At 37.8% G+C, this 23451-nt stretch overlaps 1 protein-coding gene across 4 annotated transcripts; it reads left to right on the top strand.

Annotated features, from left to right (window-relative positions):
* Positions 1 to 133: 133 nt before the first annotated feature.
* STXBP3 (syntaxin binding protein 3) lies at positions 134 to 22188 on the top strand. Of its 4 annotated transcripts, none has more exons than XM_058808394.1 (20): positions 134 to 203; positions 2977 to 3026; positions 3761 to 3842; positions 5235 to 5311; positions 5940 to 6018; positions 7396 to 7496; positions 9327 to 9481; positions 10374 to 10464; positions 11401 to 11525; positions 12933 to 13037; positions 13541 to 13598; positions 13809 to 13874; positions 14267 to 14347; positions 14969 to 15107; positions 15675 to 15781; positions 16233 to 16331; positions 17213 to 17298; positions 18904 to 19052; positions 21049 to 21177; positions 21866 to 22188. In XM_058808394.1, exons 1-19 carry the CDS (start codon positions 161 to 163, stop codon positions 21138 to 21140), a joined length of 1785 nt encoding a protein of 594 aa, XP_058664377.1. In that variant the 5' UTR covers positions 134 to 160; the 3' UTR covers positions 21141 to 21177; positions 21866 to 22188. The 4 variants fall into 4 exon arrangements, with proteins under 4 accessions (XP_058664377.1, XP_058664376.1, XP_058664375.1 ...); XM_058808393.1 differs by having other exon boundaries at positions 21852 to 22188; XM_058808392.1 differs by having other exon boundaries at positions 21049 to 22188.
* The last annotated feature ends 1263 nt before the right edge of the window (positions 22189 to 23451 follow it).

Genomic DNA, 23451 nt, shown 5'->3' with positions numbered 1-23451 from the left:
GCCGGGGAAGAGAGCCCGGCTCCCGGCGGGGTGGGCCGGGCTCCTGAGGGGCTGACCCCGGCCGGCAGGAGCCGCCCCGCCCGGGATCGGGCTGCGCCCTCCGCCGCCGCCCTTGAAGAGGGAGGGGAAGGCAGCGCTGCCAGGCGGGGCTGGCAGCAAGATGGCGCCGGCGGTGCGGGGGCTGAAGAGCTTCGTGTGGCAGAGTGAGTGACTGTGGGGCTCCTTCCCTGGCCCCGCGGCCAGAGCGCTCTGGGGCCGTTCGGTGGGCGCGGACTGGCCGGGAGCCTCCGCCTCTGAGGCGCCGGCTCCGCGTAGCTCCGTGTGTGGGGTCGGGGGTGCCCGCCGAGGTGAGGTCCGGGGCCGCTCCCGACGCGGCCGGAGCCGCGCTGCGTGTCGGAGCTGAGGCGGCCGAGCGGGGTTGGGGTCGGGCCCGGGCCCGGTGGCTCTGTGGGCAGCCGCTGTCCGGCGGGGGCTGTGGGTGCCGGCTGTTCCAGGTGTGACTCGGCGCGCTGCTGGGAGGCGGCTGCCCCGGCTTGCGGCGGTGCCGCGGGTGTCCGCAGTGACAGCGCTGCAAAGAGACGCTTGTGCCTTTTCCGAGATAAGGGTGAGCTCTGCAGGCTACAGCCTGCCGGACGGGCTCTTGCAGCCCCTAAACCCAAGTCAGCTCTTTAGGCACTTCTCTGTAAGCTCCGAACTGCTACTTTTGGAGAATGCTCCGACCCCAGAAGGGGCTCTGCTCTCTCTCTTTGTGTTTGGCTTTACTTTTTGGTAGAATAAGTTGAAGGTGTTCCCTGGTAGGCTTACAAGTGAACTGCAGATTTTTATCTCCGTGTTTTGGAGCCGGTTCTGCTGGTGTTTGTTACGGAAAATGAAGTTGTAAGTGCTCCTTTCATTGCCGGAGCAGAAAGGCTGATAGTATTGCAGGTAGTGAGAGACCTTTGGGGAAAAGGCGCAGGCAGCCACCTCATCCCGACCCTAATTGTACTGAGCTTGTGACTCCGTGAGCTGCTCAGCCAGCCCGGCGGCTGCCGCTGAAGTGGGAAGGTCCTGCTGCCGCCTTGTTTTCGTTTTCCTCCTCTGCTTCCACCTGAAGGCTGTTCGTTTGTGTCACTAGAAGTGAAAAGCAGACTGTCCCTCTGGAGTTCAGTCCTCGTTGCTGGCACCTGTACCCTGCTTGTATGAATTTGATACCTTTGTTTAAAACTTAACCCTTAGAAATCCCCACTTTTGCTGCTCTGTTTATCCTGCTGTCTTGTTCTTCGTGCCGATGACTGTAAGGCCAATGTTTTGTCCTGAGATATTTTATAAAAGTCTTGGACCTTAAAAGGGAGTAATTTGATCAAACCATAAGTGTGTCATTAAGTGTGTCATAAAGACGTTTGAAAATTGTGTTGCCAGTGTGAGGAACAAAGATTAGAGTGACAGTAAAGCAGTGTGAATAATAAAACATTTATGTTACAAGCTTAGTTAAGAGGAACTTCTGAAATAAATGCTTTGTTAGTCATCTAGTTTCTGTTGCCTTTCCAAAACTACAACAACAATGAAAATTGATGAACTAAGTTTTAGACATTGTCTGGCACTTTTTAAATGGGTAATTGAAGGCTGTAAACTGCTGCTTCCTAATGTTTTAGCAAAACATTAGGGAGTTTTTATTAAGGCTGATTTGTCCAAAATAGTGATGCTGATGCTTTATGTAGCAGCTTGTATCCATGTGTATCTTGTTCCTGCTCTGTAAATAGGCATAGAAATTACACATGTGGTGTGTGGAATTGAAGCAGAAGTGTGTGGAGAAGTTAATTCACACAAGTTTGTCCTCAGTTAAGTTCACAGTTGTGAGGACAGAGAAAGCTACCTGTATTTAGGGGACAGTAGTTCCCATGGATAAAACTGTGAAATACAGAGACCTGTTGCATATAGTTAATCTCTAAATCAAGTCCTTTCTTTAAGGAATTCTGTCTTTTAATTTCCTTTTTCTCAACTTTAAATTGTTTTGTAGACTTGTATAAGGAATTCTAGCCTAGCCATAGATAGCTAAAATAATTTTTGTAAGTGATTCAGCATTTTAGCAATTCTGTTTTTTACAGCACTTGCTTAGCAGTCCTTTCTTCAGGAAGTGTGTTGTAAACGGGTCATTAATTTTGCCAAGGTGTGGTTTGCTGCTTTTTTTTTCCACACAGGAATTTGGCAGCCTGCTGTTCTGTCAGTGTTGTGTATAGTTCTTTCCTAGATTGTGAAATAAAGGTAGAAGAAAAAAAGCCTTTGTCAACTAATTAAATCTACTCAGAGAAGACAAAATCTGAAAAGGTAGTTAGGGTATATGGTTGGTATAAAATCTGTGAGAAGAAAATGAAGCCTGGACAAAAATGGAGCACTAACCTGGGTTTGGTTTTTGTGTGTCCAGAATGCTTGCAGGAGAAAAATGATTTTGAGAGCCTGTAAACCAATGTAGGTCAATTATTTGGGTGAAGCAGCTGCAGGTTGAGGGCAAAATCAATAACAGTTGGAATAGTGCAGGGGCACTTTCATTTTATTATGGGAGAAAACTGACTTCTATTTTTTTAACAGCAGAAATGAGGCTCAAGACAACTGAATTATCCATTTATATGTTCTGGTGTCTTTTATAGGCAAATATTGTAGAAAAATATAATGTTTGAGATTTTGGACAAGGCTGTTGGGCACGCAGTTTATTAAAAGGAATTCTATGTAATGCTAAAGACTAATTAACTGACAAGTGTTGTCAGAACGTTATTAAATTTTCATGTGGTTACAAATTTGTTATTACACCTGTGTACAGTCCTAGAAACAGGCAGGGACAGTTTGTGGTGAAGAATTCTGTGCAAGTATTTATCAGTATGGATTTTTTTGTAAATTTTTCTATTTAGGGCTCTGAACATATGAGTCTAAATGAGTGAATTATTATTTTCTTTCTTAGTAACAATTTGATTCCTCTAACTGGTAAACTGTTTCTTCTTACAGAGCTGAAATCAGCAGTATTTGATGACTTCACCAAAGAGGAAGAATGGAAGGTACAATTTTGTTAAAATTTTTATAAGAATTCTGTCATCACTTGAACAAGAAATCTGTATCACTGAGTAGAGAACAAATACATAAAATGAATGTCTGGTGTTTTCACTCAAGATTGTTTTCTGCCCAAGTAATAGACTTTACTTTTGGGAACTCAGATTGCTGTATAATACAAAAAATCTAGAGGCTACTACAGGAAGAACAAATGGCTAGTAGTCTCTTTTTTTTAAATTAGGTGTGACAAAAAATTAGAAACAGTTTGTGTTAATCTTCATTTTCCTTTTGAAATACTTGTACTTTATTAATTTCAAAAATTACACTGTACTGCAGTGCATGTGTAGCAGGATTCAGCAGTATGATACCTGTAGAACTGCTTAAGCTTTCAAACAGTTTTAAAATAAATACAGGTATATTTGAGTAGGTCATGGGTAAATCAGCAGGAATTCAAAAGACTTGTGTCCAAGGAAACTTTCAAAGTACTTTCTAGTATGAGTAGGGGGAACAAAGCTCAAATTTAAGATTGAGCTTGTCTTTGGAAATCTTGTCCATTAGGAGCTGCCTTATGAAATTAATTTCCCCCTACAATGTTGGTGTATGCAGGTAATGAAAAAATAGAGTGATAAAATAGTTTTAGCTTCAAACTTTTATGGCAAGTTATTGAGGAAATGACATGGATTTAATATAGCCGATTAATGTATCTAAATACTTGTGTGTGTTTTTCTTAAAATATGTTTAGGTAATGCTCTTAGATGATTACACTACTAAATTACTGTCACTGTGCTGCAAAATGACTGATCTGCTGGCAGAGGGTGTCACAGGTAAGCATAACTCTTATTGATACACCAATGGCAATATCCTGGTAAGAAAAAGGGCAAGACTGAAATTGATAGTACCCTTGGAGAAATGGTCTTTATTTGGTTGATGAAGGCAAGTAGTTATGGGATATTAAAATAGTGGACTTTTAGGCTTCTACAGTAATTAGTAAATTGTGTGTTTTGTTTTGTTTGTTTGTTTTAAGGAAAAAACCAAATATTTCTCTGCCTGAGAGCTCAGATCTCCCTTTTTTCCCTAAAGATTGCTCTAAGGGTTTGTGTTTTTTTTTTTTTTTGTTTATTTGTTTGTTTGTTTGGGGGTTTTTGGTGTTTCTTGTATTTTTACCTTTTTTTTTTTTTGTTGTTGTTGTTGTGGTGGTTTTTGATTTGGGGTTTTTGGTGGGTTTTTTTGTGAGGTAGGAATGCATGTTTGTTTGCTGGCACCTATTTTTGAAATGGAAATAAATTCCCAAGTTGTAAATTAACTAGTTTTAATTAACTTTAGGAGTAGCTTTTTAGAAATGCTTGTGTAAGAAGATATTGTTTAGACTTGATTATTTATTCCGCAATACTCTTCTTATTCCAGCTATTCAGCACAATGTGATTATTCTGAAAATGTAATTGTAGCTGTATCAGTTTTGCTTTTTGGTGTGTATTTTAACTCTTAAGTGCTACTTATCCTTTGTGAGAAACTTTTGGTGAACATGTATCCTTTTCATCAAGAAGAAACCTTTTCTTTTTAGTGAGCACACTGCTGAAAGGAACCTGTCTTTCCACATGCAGATGTCTGACATTACTTATCTTCCTTGTTCCTCCCCCACAAAATTTCTGAGCCACAAGAATATCTCTGCATTCTCAAGCTAGTGTGTTGTAAAACTATACAGTAATGACTTTAAACAGAGAAAAACAAGAGATGAGCGAAGCTGATTTGCTGAAAAATGTCTTAATTTGTGCCTGCAATTATGTTGAAACAGAGTAATTGCCCAGGACACAGGCAAACAAAGGACAGAGGAGGCTGTAGTCCAAGATGATGCCCTGCAGTTTCTCTGTCCCTCTCCTGCACTGTGCTGGGCAAAGAGCTCTCTTGCCAAGAGAGTTCCTGCTGGGCCCCATAGCTGGAGCATGTTTGCATTGCCATTCTGTTGTACAAGTGTAGAGTACCTAGGAAGGATTTAATCCTACAACTTCAGTTGTCACTAGAAATAAATCAAGACTCTTGGCAGAAGGTACATCCTTACCTCTAATATTGTGGACAACTTGATTGCATATATATATAGAGTTGATAAAAATATATATATAACATAGAGTTGATAAAAATGAAGTAAAATATGTGCAATGTTTTCCTTAAAGATGCATGATGTTCCTAATTATAAACATGTAATATTTCTTACTTTATAGTGGTGGAGAATGTGTATAAAACCCGTGAGCCTGTCCCACACATGAAGGCAATATATTTAATAACTCCCACCAAAAAGGTTAGTATTTTAAAGTGTTGCAAAATGAAAAAACCTTTATTTTAAAATGTTTATTTACTCTGTACAGCTATGCAGTACTTTACCTCTGCATTTTCTGTGATAGTCCTCCGTGATGCCTGATTTCCCAAGACGAAAAGACAAAGTAGTGCCACCATGGAGTATGTTGCGAACGTGCCCCTTGTGGTCAGCGTAGGCACTGTATCATTGCTTAGCAATTGTAACCCCACTGAAAGACATGTTGTATCACATAATGATGCAAGACATTGAAAAATAGAATTCAAAGTAATGGCTCTAATAAGAGATTACTGTTACTTCCTAAAAATTCTTGAGACAATAAATCTCAGCACTTTTACAGCTGGAAAATGATGCGAATGCTGTGATGTGTGTGCTTCCTGAAATGAGCCTGGTGCATGACTGACCATCTGTAATTGCTTGTTATTCTTCATCTGGAATTAAAAATCTTAAACTTCAGTATTTTCTTATATGTTGAAATGTAGTATTCCTAAGTGGGACTTGGTAATAGAGCAGGAGGAGAGGAGGGAGAAGCTTTGTCTGGTATGTGTAGAAAGGCAAAACACTGGCATGATGTTTTTTGATTTTATTTCCTTATTTTCCTTGCCCCCATAAGTCTGTAGATGGACTGATTGATGACTTCATCAATAAATCATCCAGCAGATACAAAGCAGCATACGTGTATTTCACTGACTGTAAGTAAGCTTTTGGGCTGTGGTTTGGTAACTTTATATGGGTAACTAAGTAAGCTGCTCCCTTCTCTTGTCTGTAGCTGAGTAAATGAAAAATTTGGACCCTGTTTCTTGCTAGAAGGTTTGAGACTCAAGTCATTAAGCATATATCTGGGTTGCCAGGCTATAGTTGCCATGCTATGTGGCAATAGTAATTTCTTTCATAATTACCAAACAGTCTTGATTGTTCTCCACCTCTGCTTTTAATTTAGGTAATGTAGTTTTATTTTTAAGTATTCCAGTCTTCTCCTGTGTTGGAGTGTGGAGGAAGAACAATTCAAGTCACACTATGTATCTCTACATAAACAAGAGTACCAAAAACATAACTGCATGAGAGTTTTGTGCAAGAGCTGGGTCAGTAATTGGTTGCTTCAGGGAGTTCCTTCAGAGCTGTGAGCCAGCTTTTCCCCTTCCCTGAAAGAAGGGCCCTACTTAGTCCTTGCATGCATGACATTAATTGTGCAGCAGAGGCAATTACTGGGAGCAGGGTTCATGTGGTTGCACATGGCCCTGCAGTCAGTCAGCGTGACTAAAATGGCTCTAAAGAGGGGAAAACAAAAAACCCAAATGTGCTGCTGAAGGCAGAGACTGAGACGTGCCTCTTTGTGGACTGTATCTGCTACTGGATGTTCTCAAAGCAGTTTTAAATCACTATCCAAATTCTTGGTTTCTTCTTTAATTTCATGCTGAAGCAACAGTTATTGTTGTGGAAAAGTACTGCTGTCTTGCTGTATGTTCCTTGGTTGCAAGTGGGCAAGATTTCAGTTTGAATACTTGCCAAAACTTTTCCTGTTGAGAGGAATAGCTCCTGAGTTAGAGAAATAACTCTGTCACTTCCAAGTTTGTGTAGTATTCATGTCATCTAAGTATTCCTTAAATTCAATTTCTAGACTGGGATCCAATGTAGCCTGGAAGTGTGGTGGAACACCTTAGAGATCTAATTAAATTCCATATCTCTGTTTTGCTCTCAGATATATACACATGATTTCTTTTTGTAGCTTGTGAAATGTTTTTTTCTCTCCAACATGAGAAGAAATAGCAGAACCCTTTACTTTGATAAAATCAACATCCTAGCAGACTGCTAATGAGTGTTCAACAATGTTTTGCTTGCAAAAAGCCAGTATAAATTGAGCAGTGGTGCTTCTCAAAAAAGATTTCCTTAACAAAATATTGATTATATAATCTATTTCACTTTAAGAAGAGTAGGCTTTTTTTTTTTTTTTGTATTTTATGGTTAATTGGGTCTTAATATAGAATTGTCTGCTCTGAATACTGTATAAGTGAGCTGACAGCTGGAATAGTACAAATTAGTTGTATTTAGAGTCTCTTTTTTTCCCCTAGTTTGTCCTGACAGCCTCTTCAATAAAATTAAGGCTTCATGTGCAAAATCAATAAAGAAATGCAAGGAGATCAACATTTCATTCTTCCCTTATGAATCTCAGGTAAGTTTAATTCTTAACCTTAACAGTAGTCTGGAGGATTATTCTCAAGTGGTGCTGACCTTTTAGAAAACAATGAAATAGAGTGTAGCTTTTGATTGACAAACTCTGTGAGATATTTCCATTTGGGCACATTTCCAGTGCTTGCTTATGCTTTTCAGATGAAAACAAATGCTCTTGTACTCCAAGTTTTACTCTTTGCAAGACTTGGTGTCAGTTGCAATGGGGAGGTTAAAGAAGGAATCTGTTCCCTAAGAGCAAGCAAGTATTCTGGCTGGTTTTTGGTAAGAGTTTTTTACTGCTGATGCTAAGTTTTACTTTGATAGGTTGGTGCATAGGAGTAAAGTAGGACTTGGTGAAAGTCAGGAAAGGACAACAAATGGACTAAGAGAACTGAAGGGGAGTGGAACAAAAACTATTACCACTTGACAGTCTTTTCAGTGAGAGGAGAGTATGGAAATTCTGTGTTCTCAATTAAATGTCCATACTACCAGTAGAAAGGAATGGGTGTTTTCCATGTGCAGCCACACAGTGGGTGTTGTGTTGAAAAGTAATTTGCTGCTCATGCCCTTCATGAGACACAGAGGGCACACTGATGCTCACTAAGACAGTGAAGCCTCCAAGCTCTGCCCAGTTCTGGGAGCTGGAGAACTAACCAGAACTAACCACAAATGCTTCCCATGTCAAATGTTACCAACCTGTCAAAGGGACAACTCTTATGTGTACCAAGTGGCAGGTGGATATAGGAGGGATTGCTGCTACCCCTGTCTCACTGTGGGGCAGTGTTCTGGTTTGAAGACACATTCCTTTTCATTATAAAGGGCTCTTTATTATTTTGGTTGAGAATCCATCAGGGGATAATGAGCATGGTGCCCTGTTTGATTGCTTTCCAGTGAGGTTGATGTTGACAAGTTTTGTTTCAAGCTGGTTTTGGGAGCCCTGCCAAAGCTGCTTTTCAGTATCAAATAAAGCCTATGAAAATGTTGTGGTCCTGGTTCTCTGGAGGACTCACTGTGAAAGCAGAAATTAAGACTACTTTTCTGTAGTTGAAAATAAGCAGCACTAAGGCTGGGCAGCACTCTTCTTGTTTTTACTGGAGTTTTGTATTCTCAGTATCTGGGGTTGTGAGAACCTTTTCAGTCCTTAGCAGAGGAACCATGTTAACTGGTGTGCCTGCTTCCTGGGATGCTAGGAGTAAATGATCAGGCTGAGCTCTGGGCAAAGTCCAGGTGATTATCTACTCGAGTGAAGCAAACACCTTTATCTAGATGTCTCTGTAGTTACAGAGTCCATCTGAAGCTGGAGGAAATCCATTTACTGACAATGGGATTGTACCCATGTTTGCATTCCATTTACAAAACCGTTGAAAAAGCCTTTCATCTCTGTAGTACTAAGTTGCTTTAATCGAGATTTAATGCATTTAAAGAATTTCAGCTATTCAAGGTAAATTCTTCATATTAAAAGCAGATAGAATATGTAAATTTTTATTTTAAACCAATTTAACCTTGATGCTTTCTACGATCACTCTGATATTGCATTGTATGGCTCTGTACAAGGCACTGACAGGTGTTTAGTTCCTTCCTTCTGTCTGTCCTTCCTTTCATAATTTGAAAAATAGAGTAATTTACATGGGAGAGTAATAGGGAAGAAGTCTGAGAACAAGAGGATGAGCTCAGCAGGGATAGAGGAATGAAGTGTGGGTTTGTTTGGGTTTTTTCTTAAGTGTCCTATATATGACTTTTTCTTGCAGTTTTAAATTATTAGCAAACTTTTTACCAGGTGTTTTGGCAATCTGCAAGTTAGGCTCTTTTATTTTGCTTGTGCTTTATGCAGGTGTTTACTCTCAACATCCCAGATGCCTTCTACCGCTGCTACAGTCCCACTCTGGAAAAGACCAAGGAGAAAGATGCTGTACTGCAAGTCATGGCTGAACAAATTGTTACCTTGTGTGCCACACTAGATGAGAATCCAGGAGTGCGATATAAAAGGTGGGACAAAATTGTGTTTTATAGTAATTGTGTTCACTTCCAGGACCCACCACATTATTTCGTCATAGCTCGAGGCTGCAGCATAGTTTTTTTTGGGGTTTTTTCCCCCCCTTGTGGTTGTGGATGATTTGTTTTTAATCCACAAGTCTGAAATATGCAATGATAGTAATTTGTGAAGTGTAGGTAGAGCAGTGTTTTTCTGTGTAATGCATGTAACAGCTCTTGCTATACCCTGTCTTGTTCTGAATGCTTTGTTTCTGTCTGGTCAGGGGGGTGACACTGATATGCTGCATTCTTGTCTGCCACATGCATAATCCTGTAACAGAGCTGCTGCTGTTCAGCCAATTGCAGCTCTGCTTGGCACCAAGGAATTCAGAAATTACTGTGGTACATGAGATCAGGATTTCTTGTAGTACAGATATTGAGAAGAATGCCTCTTTTGAACTTTGAAAGGGATTTACTGTCTTTGAAGTCACAGTGGGCTTCTGAAATTGTATTCAAGGACTGCATTCTGTGGTGTAATGTGAAGTAGTGTCTTATTCTCTGCAAAGGTAACAAGCAGTTGCTTGACTGTTTTGTTTTTTCCCTCTTCTTTCTCTTTTTCTTGTTTTTCTTTCTTGTTTGCCACCTCTGAGTGAAACTTTGTGCTGGACCATGTTCCAGCTAATGCCAGCCTTTTGGCTGAAGCTGTTTCTGCTGTGTAAAATACCTGGAGCATTCAAAGATAAAATCATAAGGTAAAACTGAAGACATATTGGAAATACTGAGAATGGAGTTTGGAAACTCATGAAAGCAGAGCATCAATCCTAGGGAGTTTTCTGTTTTAAAGGTAGCATTTTAGTGTTCTGATGAAGAAATGTAAGTTATTTTTGCATGCTTCCTTTTTTCCCAGTGGACCATCTGATAGAGCCAGAAAACTTGCACAGCTTGTTGAAAAAAGTCTTGAAAACTACTACAAAACAGATGAGAGAAGCCAAATAAAGGTAGACAGTGAACTAAAATGTTTGATTTCTTTTTTAAACTTTTTTGTATGTCTGGTGAAAAGAAATCTTTGAAATATTCTTCAACAATTAAGTTCTACAAATATAGATATTATTTAATAATAAAGGCAGCTTGTTGCCGTTTAGTTGTTCTTGTGTATGAAAGCCATGTAGAGGCAATACTGTTGGGGTAAAGCTGTATTTGTGTGATCAAACTGATTTTATTTGAAAAATTAGCCCTTTGATAATACAGGGGGATGCTACAAACCTGAAGACCAGTGGATAGATTTTGTTTTAATATCACCTTCCATAACACCATGTGTAGAAGGAGCTTACTCCAGAACTGAAATGTTTCCCCTGAAGGGACTTACTGTCTACAAAGATACAACTGTTCACATAAATATTGGTTTTGATTTGTAACTACAAATCAGGCCTGATTAGGGCAGCTGCTTAAACACAAAACCATGGGGTAAACCATTCTGATTTTGACTTTGCACTTTGCTGCAGAAATAAATGTTCCTGTTGCTACTGCCACTTCACTAAATCCCCAAATGAAACTTTCAGTTGAATGTTTGAAGGTGTTTTCCTGTATTGCAGCACTATCTGATCTGCAATACAAACAATGAAGTTATCTATTAAATCTCTGGGCAGCATTTTTGGGGTTTTGTTTGTTTTTCTTTTACCTTTTTTGTTCACTAGACTAATAAAATTCATATTTCTGAGTGTATTGCAGTGAGCTAAGAGTATTGCCTTAAACTTAGTATTTAAAACCATGGTATAGAATTCAAATGTTCAAACAGACACTTGGACTGTAGTGCAGTGCTTTTCAGTTATTTTTCTAAAAATACCTGCAGTGCTGTGACTTAATGCAAATAGATTTAACATGCATTAACTTTCTCCTTTATGTCTTAACTTTGTGTTTGTTTGATGGCTTTCTAGGCTAAAACCCACTCCCAACTAATAATAATTGATCGTGGTTTTGACCCAGTATCAACTGTACTCCATGAGCTCACCTTCCAGGCAATGGCATATGATCTGCTACCCATTGAAAATGATACTTACAAGCAAGTACTTAAAAAAAAACCAACCTAAATAGTTTATTCTTGATTATAAAATCCCTGAAATTGTTTAGCTCAATTGCACCATGGCAATATTAGCTGCTTATATTGCATAATGGTTGCTTCACTTATTGTTAGTCTTTCCTCCTGTATTTGTAACTTCATCATTTTCTTAACTTCTTCCCTTAGCTGATGTTAGGTAGGATCTAGTTGTCATTGTTAAGTTTTGAGTCCACCAAATTGCATTTTTTAAGAACTAAGAACCTTGTACTACTCTTGAAGTAAAGCCTTGGGAGTGCACATTGAGATTCTCTAGATTTTCTTTCATATTCTCCATTTTTTTTGGCATAACGAGACCAGCAATACAACTAACTGAATGATAAGAAAAAGCTAGGGTCTTTCTCAGGTATGCTCACTTTTATAGCTCCAATAATTTAATTTCTGTAGTTGTTGAAATGTTTTATTGTAAATACACATTTAAATCAGTCATGTTCAGTTTATAAGCACTGAGTGTAATGTTAATTTGCATAAGTTATGTGCTTTGCTGTCTGATTGTTCTGACAGCAATGGTTTTGGTAGGACTTTGCTTTCTGATGATCCACTTCAGCAAAAGAGACCTGCTGACCTCATTGTGTAGCCAAGCAAAGAGGAATGTGTATCTTTAGTCAGAAGGACTGAGTGAAGATTTTAATAGAAAGTGTAGACTCTGAGTCTGGGTTTGATTGCTGGGTATGAAAATGTACCAGAATATTTTCTAGGTAGTCACCATCTGACTTTCATCATTAATCTTGGAATTTTTTTCATTCTTTTGCTTTCTGGCAATCTGCACTGTGTGAGTTTCTATAAATGTGAAAATATTATGTGGCGTGATTGTGGTCTTGTTTTAGGTTTATTGCTGCTTATAGTCATGTAATAGCTGCTCTGTGATGCTGTGCAACAGTTGCTTTTTTTTTTTTAGTAGTTTGTCCTGCTTAGCAGTGTGTTGGTGAATGTAATTTCATTTTCCTTTAGTTATAAAGTCTTATAATACAGAAAGAAAGCTGCACTTGGCAATTGCAGTGTGTATTATTTTGTGCCATTTACACTTGAAACCAAAACTGAAGAGAAATTGAGGTGCATGTAAATGTGTATTTAAAACTCCAGTCACTGTTCGTTTAAAAGAATGTCCAGAAGCTCTTGCCCCAAAGAATCATTCTAAAATTTATCTGCTACTTCTGTGTTAAAATATGTAATCTGTAAAATCCTGTAAATTATATTTTCTCAGGCACTGGCTTGGCTTAGAAATTAAAATTTTTGTCAATTACTGCTGTTACCATTTATGTTGATTAAACTGTTACAAATAATACTGTAATAAGTGATAAGAACTGGGGGGAACCCAAACCCCAAATAATTGTCTGAATTTTCTCCTGGAAGATACAAAACAGAAGGCTCTGGTGGGAAGGAAAAGGAGGCGATTTTGGAGGAAGATGATGACCTGTGGGTGAAGATGCGGCACAAGCATATTGCAGATGTGATAGAGTATGTGCATAAATAACAAAGCCAGCTCTTGGTTTCTGTGACAGGGAGGGTGTCAGAGCTGTTCAGTGGGAATACAGGCAGTCATGAACATGGTTTGCAAGACAGACTGGATTCAGTTAAGTAATCAATGCCAGGAAGAAATTGTGCTTTAAAAATACAGTATGTACCCAGGTATGCAGTTATACTAATGCTACCTGCAGTTGTTGAGGTAAATGGAAATCAAGTCATTTCCTGGCAAGTGTTTTCAAATATTTTAAATCTGAAGGGATTATTTTGCATGCAGTGCTGCCAAGCTGCTGCATCAAATGATATTATGAAGATATTGCAAACAGAATGTTTAATATTTCCTTTGTATAAAAGCACTCATTTCTCTGAAGCCAGACCTGTATTTCAGCTTTTACTTTCATTCAAAAGTTCTTGTTGCACAGTTCTTTTAAGATTTTTAAGAAAAAATTTAAGCACTCATGTGCTGTTGCCTTTCATTATTTTCCTCTTTTCTTCAGGGAAATACCAAAACTTTTGAAAGACGCTTCATCAAAAACAAAGGCAACAGAAGGAAAAGTAAGTTGTTTAAGTTTAGATATTGTTTTTCCTGGTAATTTAGTTTTTTCAGCTGATCACATTCATGTAACCTATGGATCTACTAGAGAAATTAAGACTTCTCAACTGGAATTTTCAAGGGTTGTGGGGGAAGCAGGCTGCAATGGGAAGAGAAAAAAGCACGTCATTTACTGGGGTAACAGATTTTCAACTTGTGGCATTTCTTTCCAGTTATCCATATCTGCTCTGTCCCAGTTAATGAAGAAGATGCCACTCTATCGTAAAGAGATTAGTAAGGTAAGGGGTCTTTTGTAATCACAACTTCACAGGAAATAATTCTGTGCACTTGACTTTTTGTTGAAATGTAGTTTTAGTCTGTCATTTTCCTGTAGTGTGCTATATAGCTCTTCTCCAAATTCATGTTTTCACCTTCTGTAAAATTTAGCAAAGAAAATTTGTTTCCATGTGTTTCATTTTACCATGTAAAAGAATGAAACAATTTGTGTGCTTTGAGGATTGAAGATGTCATAACAGTTTAGTGTTTTACAAAGTATTATGGGAATATGATGGTACTGAAGGATTGACTCTTGTAACCAGTAAAAATGATGGATATGCTTGGAAAAAATTCAAGCTATGACAGCTTGTGATTTTCTTTTTTTTTTTTTTTTTTTGTTCTTTCTGTCTTATAGCAAGTTGTTCATCTTAGCATAGCAGAAGATTGCATGAGCAAGTTCAAATCTAACATAGAAAGGCTCTGTAAAACTGAACAGGTATGTTTAAAAAAAGCCACAAAGAGCAACTTTGCAAGTATTGCAAGCACCACTTTTTTGTTTGCAGGAATAGAAGCTTGCTTTAACTGACTAAGCTACTATGTCTCTTGCCTTTATTTTGTAATCAGTTTTTGAGGTGGTAGTATTAAAACTAAATCTAATATACAAGGCTCTTAATCTCCCAATAAGGAAGTGTTCCTAAGAGTTTTGGAGGTTTTTTGGTCTTGAAATCTGGCTAATTTGTATAAGGATCAACTTTGTTTTCAGGGCTCGAAATTCCTATGTGGTTGCTTTAATATGTTGTGCAGAGGGAAGCCCTTTTTACATGTCTGGGAAAAGCACCTTTTAGGGTGATGCATTACATTGTGACTCTAATTTGCGTTTTTAAGAATTCTAGATATCATAGTTTGAAATGTTTAAGTGTTATGTAGTGTTATTTTAATGCTGTAACTATTGAAATCAATGTCAGACTTGTTATACTGAGTTTAATTGATGCAGCTTGATTGTTTCCTGAAACCTTTGGTTTCATAAAAATGCCTTTCAAAACACACAGAACAACATTGATTTAAATTACTTCAATCATTTTAACCATGGTGTCTGTTTTTATTTTTATTAATTTAGGACTTGGCTCTTGGAACTGATGCAGAAGGTGAAAAAGTAAAAGACTCTATGAGGGTCCTACTTCCAGTTCTGCTCAACAAAAGTCATGACAGCTATGACAAAATCAGAGCTATTCTCCTGTATATCTTTAGCACAAATGGTATGACAAGTTGCCCCATTTTTTCCTCAGTGCTATCAACTTGAACTCAAGTTTTAAGATAGGTTAACTACAACCACTGTACTAAGTCTCTGCATTGGAGAGCTGGGTTTGAAAGAAATCCTGTCTATCCTCTGTATTTTCTCTCACATTAGCAGCAAAGATACTACTAGCAAGGAGTTAAGAGATGTAATTCAAATGTAGATTCATAGAGGGTTTTAATACCATTCTTATCCTTGCATTATAGTTTGTTCTCTTATTTTCACATGGTATTGAAGCTCTTAAAGGGGAGTTCCATATTTGTGGCAACCTGAAAATTAAGTCAGTGGGGAAAAATTTCTTGTAGAAAAGGAGCAAATTGGCAAAATGTTGGTCTGAGGAATCTGTAACAGTACTGAGTTTAGGTCTCAAGAATGGACCTTAACAAAGTTTTATCTGAAATATAGTATTATGTAAAACTTAGACTGGTCACACAGAACAAACAGAAATTCTGCACTAAATAATAGCCTGTGAGACAAAACTGGTCTTACAGTCACTTGGTAATTGTTGTCTCTTTTCCATATATTAAAGGAACTACCCAGGAGAACTTGGACAAGCTGATCCAGAATGTACACATAGAAAGTGATAGTGATATGATAAGAAATTGGAAATACCTTGATGTTCCTGTTATCTCTTCAGTAAGAATGTATTTATTTATTTTGTGATTTCTTACTGTCCAAGGACCTACAGTTCTTTCAGCAACTCTTAGCAATATTATCCAGGTCTGGGTTTGGAAGCAGATAATTGCTAGGATTTCTTTTACTACTTAAACACATTACAAAAAAAAAATTTGAAAATTATTCATGTTAGTTGTTTAAAGTAAGATACCCATAATGCTCCCTCTGCAATTATCAGGTGGTGGCTTCAGCTAGTTGATTTTGGAAACTGCCAACTTACTCAGTTCCTTCTCTCTGAAGTTAGTATTTCTAATGTATTCTGAATTCTAGAGATATTAATTATTGTTCTTTATGTTTTTTATTATTTCTTTAAAATCTCATACTTATCCCCCCTTCTTCTGCTGCTGACTGCTAATAAGTTTCAAAAATCCAAACAGTAAATAATACAACCATATTTTGAAAATCTTTTCAGTTTGTTTCTCAGCAGAATAAATACATGAGAAGGGACCGTTCTAAAGAAGAAACCTTTCAGCTTTCTAGGTGGACACCTGTTATCAAAGATGTTATGGAGGTAAATTTCACCAACTAATTAATTCATGGGTGCAGTGCAGAAATTTACCCGAGTGAGCTGTTGTAGCCCATCTTTTGAGTTCCACAGTATTTTGAGTTAATTTTGTTAAATACATCTGGTGGGCAAATTGATCACTTCTAGTCTGTCTGCAATATAGAACATTAGACTGCTTGTTAGTAATACTCCTTATTAGAGGTCATTTTCAAGGTGAAGCAAATGAAAGTGAAAGCAAGAAGTCTTTTAGAACAGTTTGTCCTGGGATTGGCAGTGTTTGGTGTAATTTAGAGATCTGTATCTTCTTGGTTTAACTCCAATGGGTCTTTAAACTGCAATTCCAATCTAAACTGTATTGTGGTAGAGCCTGGAAGGTGTTACATGCCAGAAGTGTAATTTCATTGTTCTTAAACCTCTTCCTAAGCATCAGTCAGTGACTGATGTCACACAGGATAGTGAATTCACTGGTGTTAGTCTGATCCAGTGTTGTCATTCATTCATTCTTGATGGCTTTCTCATGTTCATTTTGTTTTTACGGGACTCTGACTTCTCTCATACATTGCCATATAGAAATTAAATACATTAAGGTTTTTACAGATGAAAAGCTGCTAGTGAAATCTGAACAGTTAAATCAGTCTATGTTTATAAAAAAAGCACGTATACTCACAATTCCCTGTCATACACAAAACACTTTTAATATATTTTAGCATTATGTGGTCTAGCATTTTGTTACATAGGAGTGTTATTCATGAGATGCTACTTGCAATTATTTGTTGGGCTGGATGTGTTGGCATGAAATGCCAGTTAGATATCCTTTCTGAAAGCTGAAACTTGGTGGAGTTAAGGTCTGTATGCCTGTTTAAGGTGTGTCTTTATTTTCACTTCAGGATGCTATAGAAAACAAATTAGATTCAAAAGACTGGCCTTATTGTTCCCGCTGCCCTCCCACCTGGAATGGTTCAGGAGCAGTAAGGTAAATGGTTTCATTTCCTGAAGCACAGTTTACCCAGATCTCAGTATTCCTGTCGTTTACTTTCTAAAGCCTTACAGAAGTGTGCTTACTGAACAGTGGAATAACACATGTAAGGTTATGTGCCAAGCCTGTATTTTTATTTAATCTAAAACATACTCAACTTGGTTGTTATTTTAATAATTCTTAGTAATGTATAGCTTTTTTTATTTGTAGTATCTCCCTTTTGCTTCAAGGTTAGAAATAACGTTTCATATTTGCATAATGAGAAGTTTAAACCATTGAGTGTGAAGTAGTTTCAGCAATAAATGTTCAGTACTGTGACTTAGGTAAAAAGAATGTTTTACTTCTGGAAGTTGTGTCTGCTGTGTTAGTGATGGTGACATTGGGATTAATTACCTCAGGAAATTAAATTAATCTTCTATAGTCTCTCTCATTAGGAAATATGGGCCTGTTAGGCATTTGACCCTTGTTGCCACGGAGTGGTTTAGGCAAGTCCAGGGCAGCTGGAGATCTTGAAATGAATTCTCTGCTAATGAATGTGAAATGAGTGTTTGCATATTTAATGATTATCACTGTGAGGTGATTTTTAGAATGTCTTTTTTTTTTTTTTTAGCTCACCTGTACTGTTCCTTCTTTCTCCTTTTAATTCACCTAGCTCTTGAACCTCACGACCAATACATGCCAATTTGAGGGCTTTATCACTTTTTATAGTGTTATTTAAAAGGAGAGACAAAGGAATCAAGACTCCCAAGAGTGTTTCTATCACAGGAATGCTAACTATGAGTGTTCCTCTCTCAGGAATGCTCACTGCACTAATAGGATGCTGGAATTCAGGGAGGGAAACATTAAATATATCCTAAATGTGAAAGACACACTTGAATTGGAATTGGTACCTTTCTAAATAAAAAAACCCAAAAAGTGGAGATACACAGCCTTAGGAAAATAGGGTTTTTACATCCACTTCTAATTAAACTATTTGTGGTGTATCCTTCTATTCCTGGATATGCACTAGGATGATCAGTGCCAGGGATCAGAGCAAGTCCCTGCACACTGGAACTGGATCTCTGTCTTACAGGCTGAAATGTAGGAATCTTGAAGGCACTCTAGCAGGGAAATCAGGACTGCAGATGACTTAACTTGTGTATTAGATTCTAAGCACTTCAGGCTGCTTTTGTTTTTCCCTAGGTATCTGAATCTGATTTGATAACAGACAAATGTTTTCTTTAGAGAGTCTGTTTGTGTTCAGAGGTAGGAAAACCTACTACTCCAGCTTTTTCAAATGAACCTCTCATGAAAAATGCCACTGGAATTGGGAGCATGCAGTTAAGCTGCTTGGCAGGAGTCCTTGGCATGTTAGCTGTGTGTAAAACAAGGTTTTTGTTTTGTATTAATTTTCCCCCAGTGATACCTAAACAGTTAGAGTAATGTGATAATTTACAAAATTTAATAAAAACAACTTATCAATTTATCTAAATACTTTTGCTGAAATTATAATCAAGCCCTGAACTGCATGACAAAAATTGCTACTGCTTGTTGACTGTGTAATTTTAGCCAAAAATGAATCAGGCAAGCTGTGTAAGTGTATTGTGATGAACTCTCTTGCAGCGCCCGCCAGAAGCCCCGAGCGAGTCAGAGGGAGGAGCGCAGGAGCAGCGCCAGGCTGATCGTGTTTGTCATTGGCGGCGTCACCTACTCGGAGACGCGCTGCGCCTACCAGGTGTCCGAGGCCTACGCGTCCTGTGAGGTTGTCATTGGTGAGTTTGCCATGGGAAAGGGTGGGGTGTGATGTACTCCATGTGGCTCTGGAAAATGTAAGAATCACTTTGCTTAGATCTCCTCTCTTGGTTCACCACACTAATACCATAGCCAGTGTATTTCTTAAAACTATGCACTTAAAAGGATCTCTGCAAGTTATCTCAAGTGATTGATGTTTGGAGGGATTTTTTTTGCAACAAGACATTAAGGACAAAACAGTTATGCCCTACGAAGAATTATGTCACAGACATGTCCGTGTATAGCCTACATGATTTCATGAGACCTCTATTTTGCATTACGGTTTCCTCACAAACTTTTGCATCTGCCTGTGCTTTACCTTCAGTGGCACTTGCTACTCTAATCGCTTTTGGAAGTAGGAAAGCTGACAGACTAGTGCAAAATTGCTCACTTTGGAAGGAAGATGAGTATTAAGAAAGCCCAACAATCCTAATCAACATTCTAAAAAACTAAACAAATAAATTCCAAACCCCTTTTTCAGTGTAGTTCAGTTGACTTTGCAATATTTTCTAGTTTCTTTTGTGGGTACTTGGAAGCTTTGCATAAACCACACAATGATTAACCGCTTGAGTCCTGAAAACTCCCCTGCTTAAGATTTGGCAATTGGCAGCTGGTGTAGTAATCTCTCAGCATTTTGGAGGTAGTAAATGCTTGTTCCATCAGCTGCTGTGCTTCAAATGAATTTTAAATAGCATTACAGGAAATAATTAGGTGCTAAAACTTGTACATATATATAATATATAGTAACAGCTCCTAGAGACAGAATCTTATCACAGACCTGTGTCCATCTGCAGGGCTGGCTGATGGCTGGGTGCAGGGTCATCTAAAGCATTCTAAATTACTTGAGAGGTCAACATCTGGCATTTAAATTTAGTCTTGAGATTCCGATTGAATCTGTTTACCATCTACCATGCTTTTAAATAAATACTCTTCCCTAAGACAATGCCAACCTTGATTCTGAAATCTAGAGTCTGTTACCTCAAAATATTCAGGGGTATTGTACGTGTATTTGTGTGTGGTTGGTTTTATTTTTTATTTGCTGGTTTCCCTGGTGGTGGTTGAGGTAGGTTTAGTGCTGGTTCTAGTTCTGAGTAGTAATGGAAAGACCAGGACAACAGGAATGTAGTTTAACCAGAATGTAGTTTAACCAGATTATTTCCTCATCTGAAACTTGTTTACAATACCATGTTTAGAGTAGGTGACTCTTTACTGGGGTATCTGGCACTCACCACAGCACCATCTTCCCTTTTGTTTAGAGATTATTCTTGTGGTTTTGTTTGTAATCCTGATTTCTGAGGGAAGGTGATAGTTGCCAAATTTCCATATGGATTACTGAAAAATTAACATTTGTCTGTGTTCCTGATTCAGAACTCCAGGAATATTAGCCCATTCACAGTGACACTACTTGTTGCCTTCAGAACTGCAGGGTGACTCTTTGTGCCAGAAGTTATAATCACTCTCTGAGAATAAGAGAGGAAGTTGTGCATTGAAGAATAATAAGGATTTTCTTTGCTGCTCAACACTTGAATTTTGTTTTTCCAAGGAAATGTTAGTTAAAGCCAATTTTCTCCAACTGGTATTTCTGTGGAACACTACTGTTTGTGATAATCTTGAATCCAGATACTTTACTGATTCTAGGGCAATGCCTCTCATTAACTCACCCTTTCACAGAAAGTCAGGTTTCTTGCAGGCTGGGACAAGTGCCCAGGTTCAGTCCTGTCTTTCAAACAGGGCAGAGCAGGACCTGAAACTTGTGTTCAAAGTATGAGTCCTGATCTGGATGTCTGAGTGTGGGAAGAGGGACATTGCCCACATAACGGTGACACTTACATGATGGTGCTTTCCATGAAAACACTTTGAAGTGTTGCACTTGTCAGTTTTCCAGGTGCAGTAAAAAACACTGGCATGTAACTGGCGGTTTAAAGAGGGAAAGTCAGAATTTGACTGATACAGTTCATACTTATGTTCTTTTGTCAGGTTCTACTCATATTTTGACACCTAGAAAACTACTAGAGGATGTGAAGAGCCTTAGTAAACCCAAGGACATGGTCTGGATGAAGGATGAATAGATATGGTGATGTTTGTGATGCATTAAAAACACAAACAGTATGTACATATTCTAATGGAACTGACTTTTCCAAATACTGCACTTCAATACTACATGTTTCCTAATGGAGGTCATATCATAATTTAAATTTGCTGCTTTTGGGGGAGTAGAAGGCAGAGAGATGAGAAGATAAACACGTGTGTTTCTTAGGTTCTGTTTAGTATTGCACTGCAATTACTTTTTCACAAGGGCATGTTTGTTCCTAACTAATTATGCTAAAAAAGTATTGTAATTATATAAAAACTGGAATTGTCTTTGAGAACTGTGAAAACCTTCTATAATGGCATTTATTTCTAAAGGTGATTGAATTAAAAAGGGCCTAGGCTCTTGGGTAGGGACTTCAAGAGAAAAGTTGTAAATACGGGTTTATGGTAAAAATGTTTAATACAAGTTCAGTGTCATAAAGTGTAATGTTTTCTGTAAAAATAACTTGCTGAAAATTCTTTAAATATGTATAATTGTGAAAAATCTAAAGGCTTTTTAGATGGTGCTGGGTAAGGTAGATTGTTAATCACAGAATTATTGAGCAGTTCCAATCACAGTAAACAATTTTGGAGAAATGCTGTCAACTGTGCACTGAAGTACACTTTATATTTAAGTATATACAGCAATTATTACTGAAGCTTTTTTAAAATTTAGTTTCTTAGCAAATTCCTTATGATTGTCCACACAGTCTCTCTGTTTCAGAAGTTGAATTGCCTGTGATACAGAAATTCCAAAATGAAGCATGTCTCTGAGGAAGTGGAGGCATGGGGAAAGGACAGGACAAAAAGGGAAGCAGCTCAGTCTTTCAAAGGGTTTGGTAACTTGAAAAAGAAAAGCACAAAGCACACAAAACCTGATGCACTCAAAAGAATTGACTTTTTAAAAATGGTGTTACATATTAAGAAAGATATACTTAAATTTGCATTGAAGAGAATAAAAAAAATCAAATTGTAAGAATTCTGTAATACTGGTAATGTTTAGATTTCTCTTTAAAAATTACTTAATTAAAATTACTGAACTTTTAATGGGATGTTGTATTTATGTGCCTTGAAATGTTAGATTGTTGTATGTAGAATCCAAGAGAAATGTTATCATGAAAAATAATAGATTGCTTGTGTCCTTATATTTACCTTTTCCCAATAATGAGTATTTATTATTTTTTTGTGATTTTGAGTTTTTTCCCTTTATTTTTGCTCTCAGGTTAACCAATACTTTAAGAGAACATATTTGTTAGATGACTTCATTCAGAGTTAATTAAAAGGAGGAAAAAGGTCAAGTTCTCAGAGGAATGAAAGGGGAGGACATGACATAATGATTCTAAAATGTTGCAGGACATGGGATGTGATGAGAATAAGTGTCTGTAGCTTTCAAATTTGGAATTGAATCTACATTGAATCTTTTTTCAATAGGACTACAGAAGCAACACTTTTAAATCAACTGGTTCATCAAATGGAATGGGGACATTCCAAACACTAAACTAAAAGCAAAACCAGGGACAATAAGGAGAGGCAAATGAAGTTCTAAGGATATATAGTAAGGCTAAGGAGGAAAAGAAGCCCTGAAAAAAGCCAATGACTCAGGCTATGAGCAAGTGGCACATGGCAGTGAGTTTAGCAATCTCTGCTTGTATGAACAGAGTCTGGGTTATTTCTGTGTCCTCCACTGATGAAATTGCTCGGGTTTGCCTGAGAATGGCTGTCCTTTTTAAGGAATGTACTGGCATTTCTAACTTGGTTTTCATCAGTCCTTATGTCCTTTGGCTTCAGTGAGTAGCAGCCCTGATAAACAAGGCTGTTAGCTGCTTGCCTTTAATCACTGCAGTTAAATGGATGTTAGAAGGAAAATAATAGATGACTTTTCTTGCCTCACTGAATTTCTACAGTATTTTAAAATTTTCCAACCTACTTAGCATCAGCTAAAATGTGAAAGCCAGATATATCTGACAAATTAAGGACATCAAATCGAAGGAACCAATTTAATTGTTACAAAATACATAAACAACAAACAGTGTAATTCAGTCATTGCAACATACAAGGATGTTTCTTAAAAACAAACAACTCTCAATATAGGGCACTCTAAAGTAATTCCAAATGTTGACTGTGACTTGCTATGTTAACATGATGTTTGCTTCTAGATGTCTCAGGTACAGAGGCTGTTTTCTCTTGGTGTGATTAAGCAGCTGCAGTTGAAGTGTGAGAAGAAATGACATGTAATAATGACTGAGATTTCTTCTCACATTTGGGACTGGGGAAAATCCAAGTCAGTTAATTTTGCTTCTTTAAGCCAAT

This window comes from Ammospiza caudacuta, chromosome 7 (assembly GCF_027887145.1).
Source record: "Ammospiza caudacuta isolate bAmmCau1 chromosome 7, bAmmCau1.pri, whole genome shotgun sequence".
NCBI lineage: Eukaryota > Metazoa > Chordata > Aves > Passeriformes > Passerellidae > Ammospiza > Ammospiza caudacuta.
This window is presented reverse-complemented; position numbering and strand designations above follow the sequence as displayed.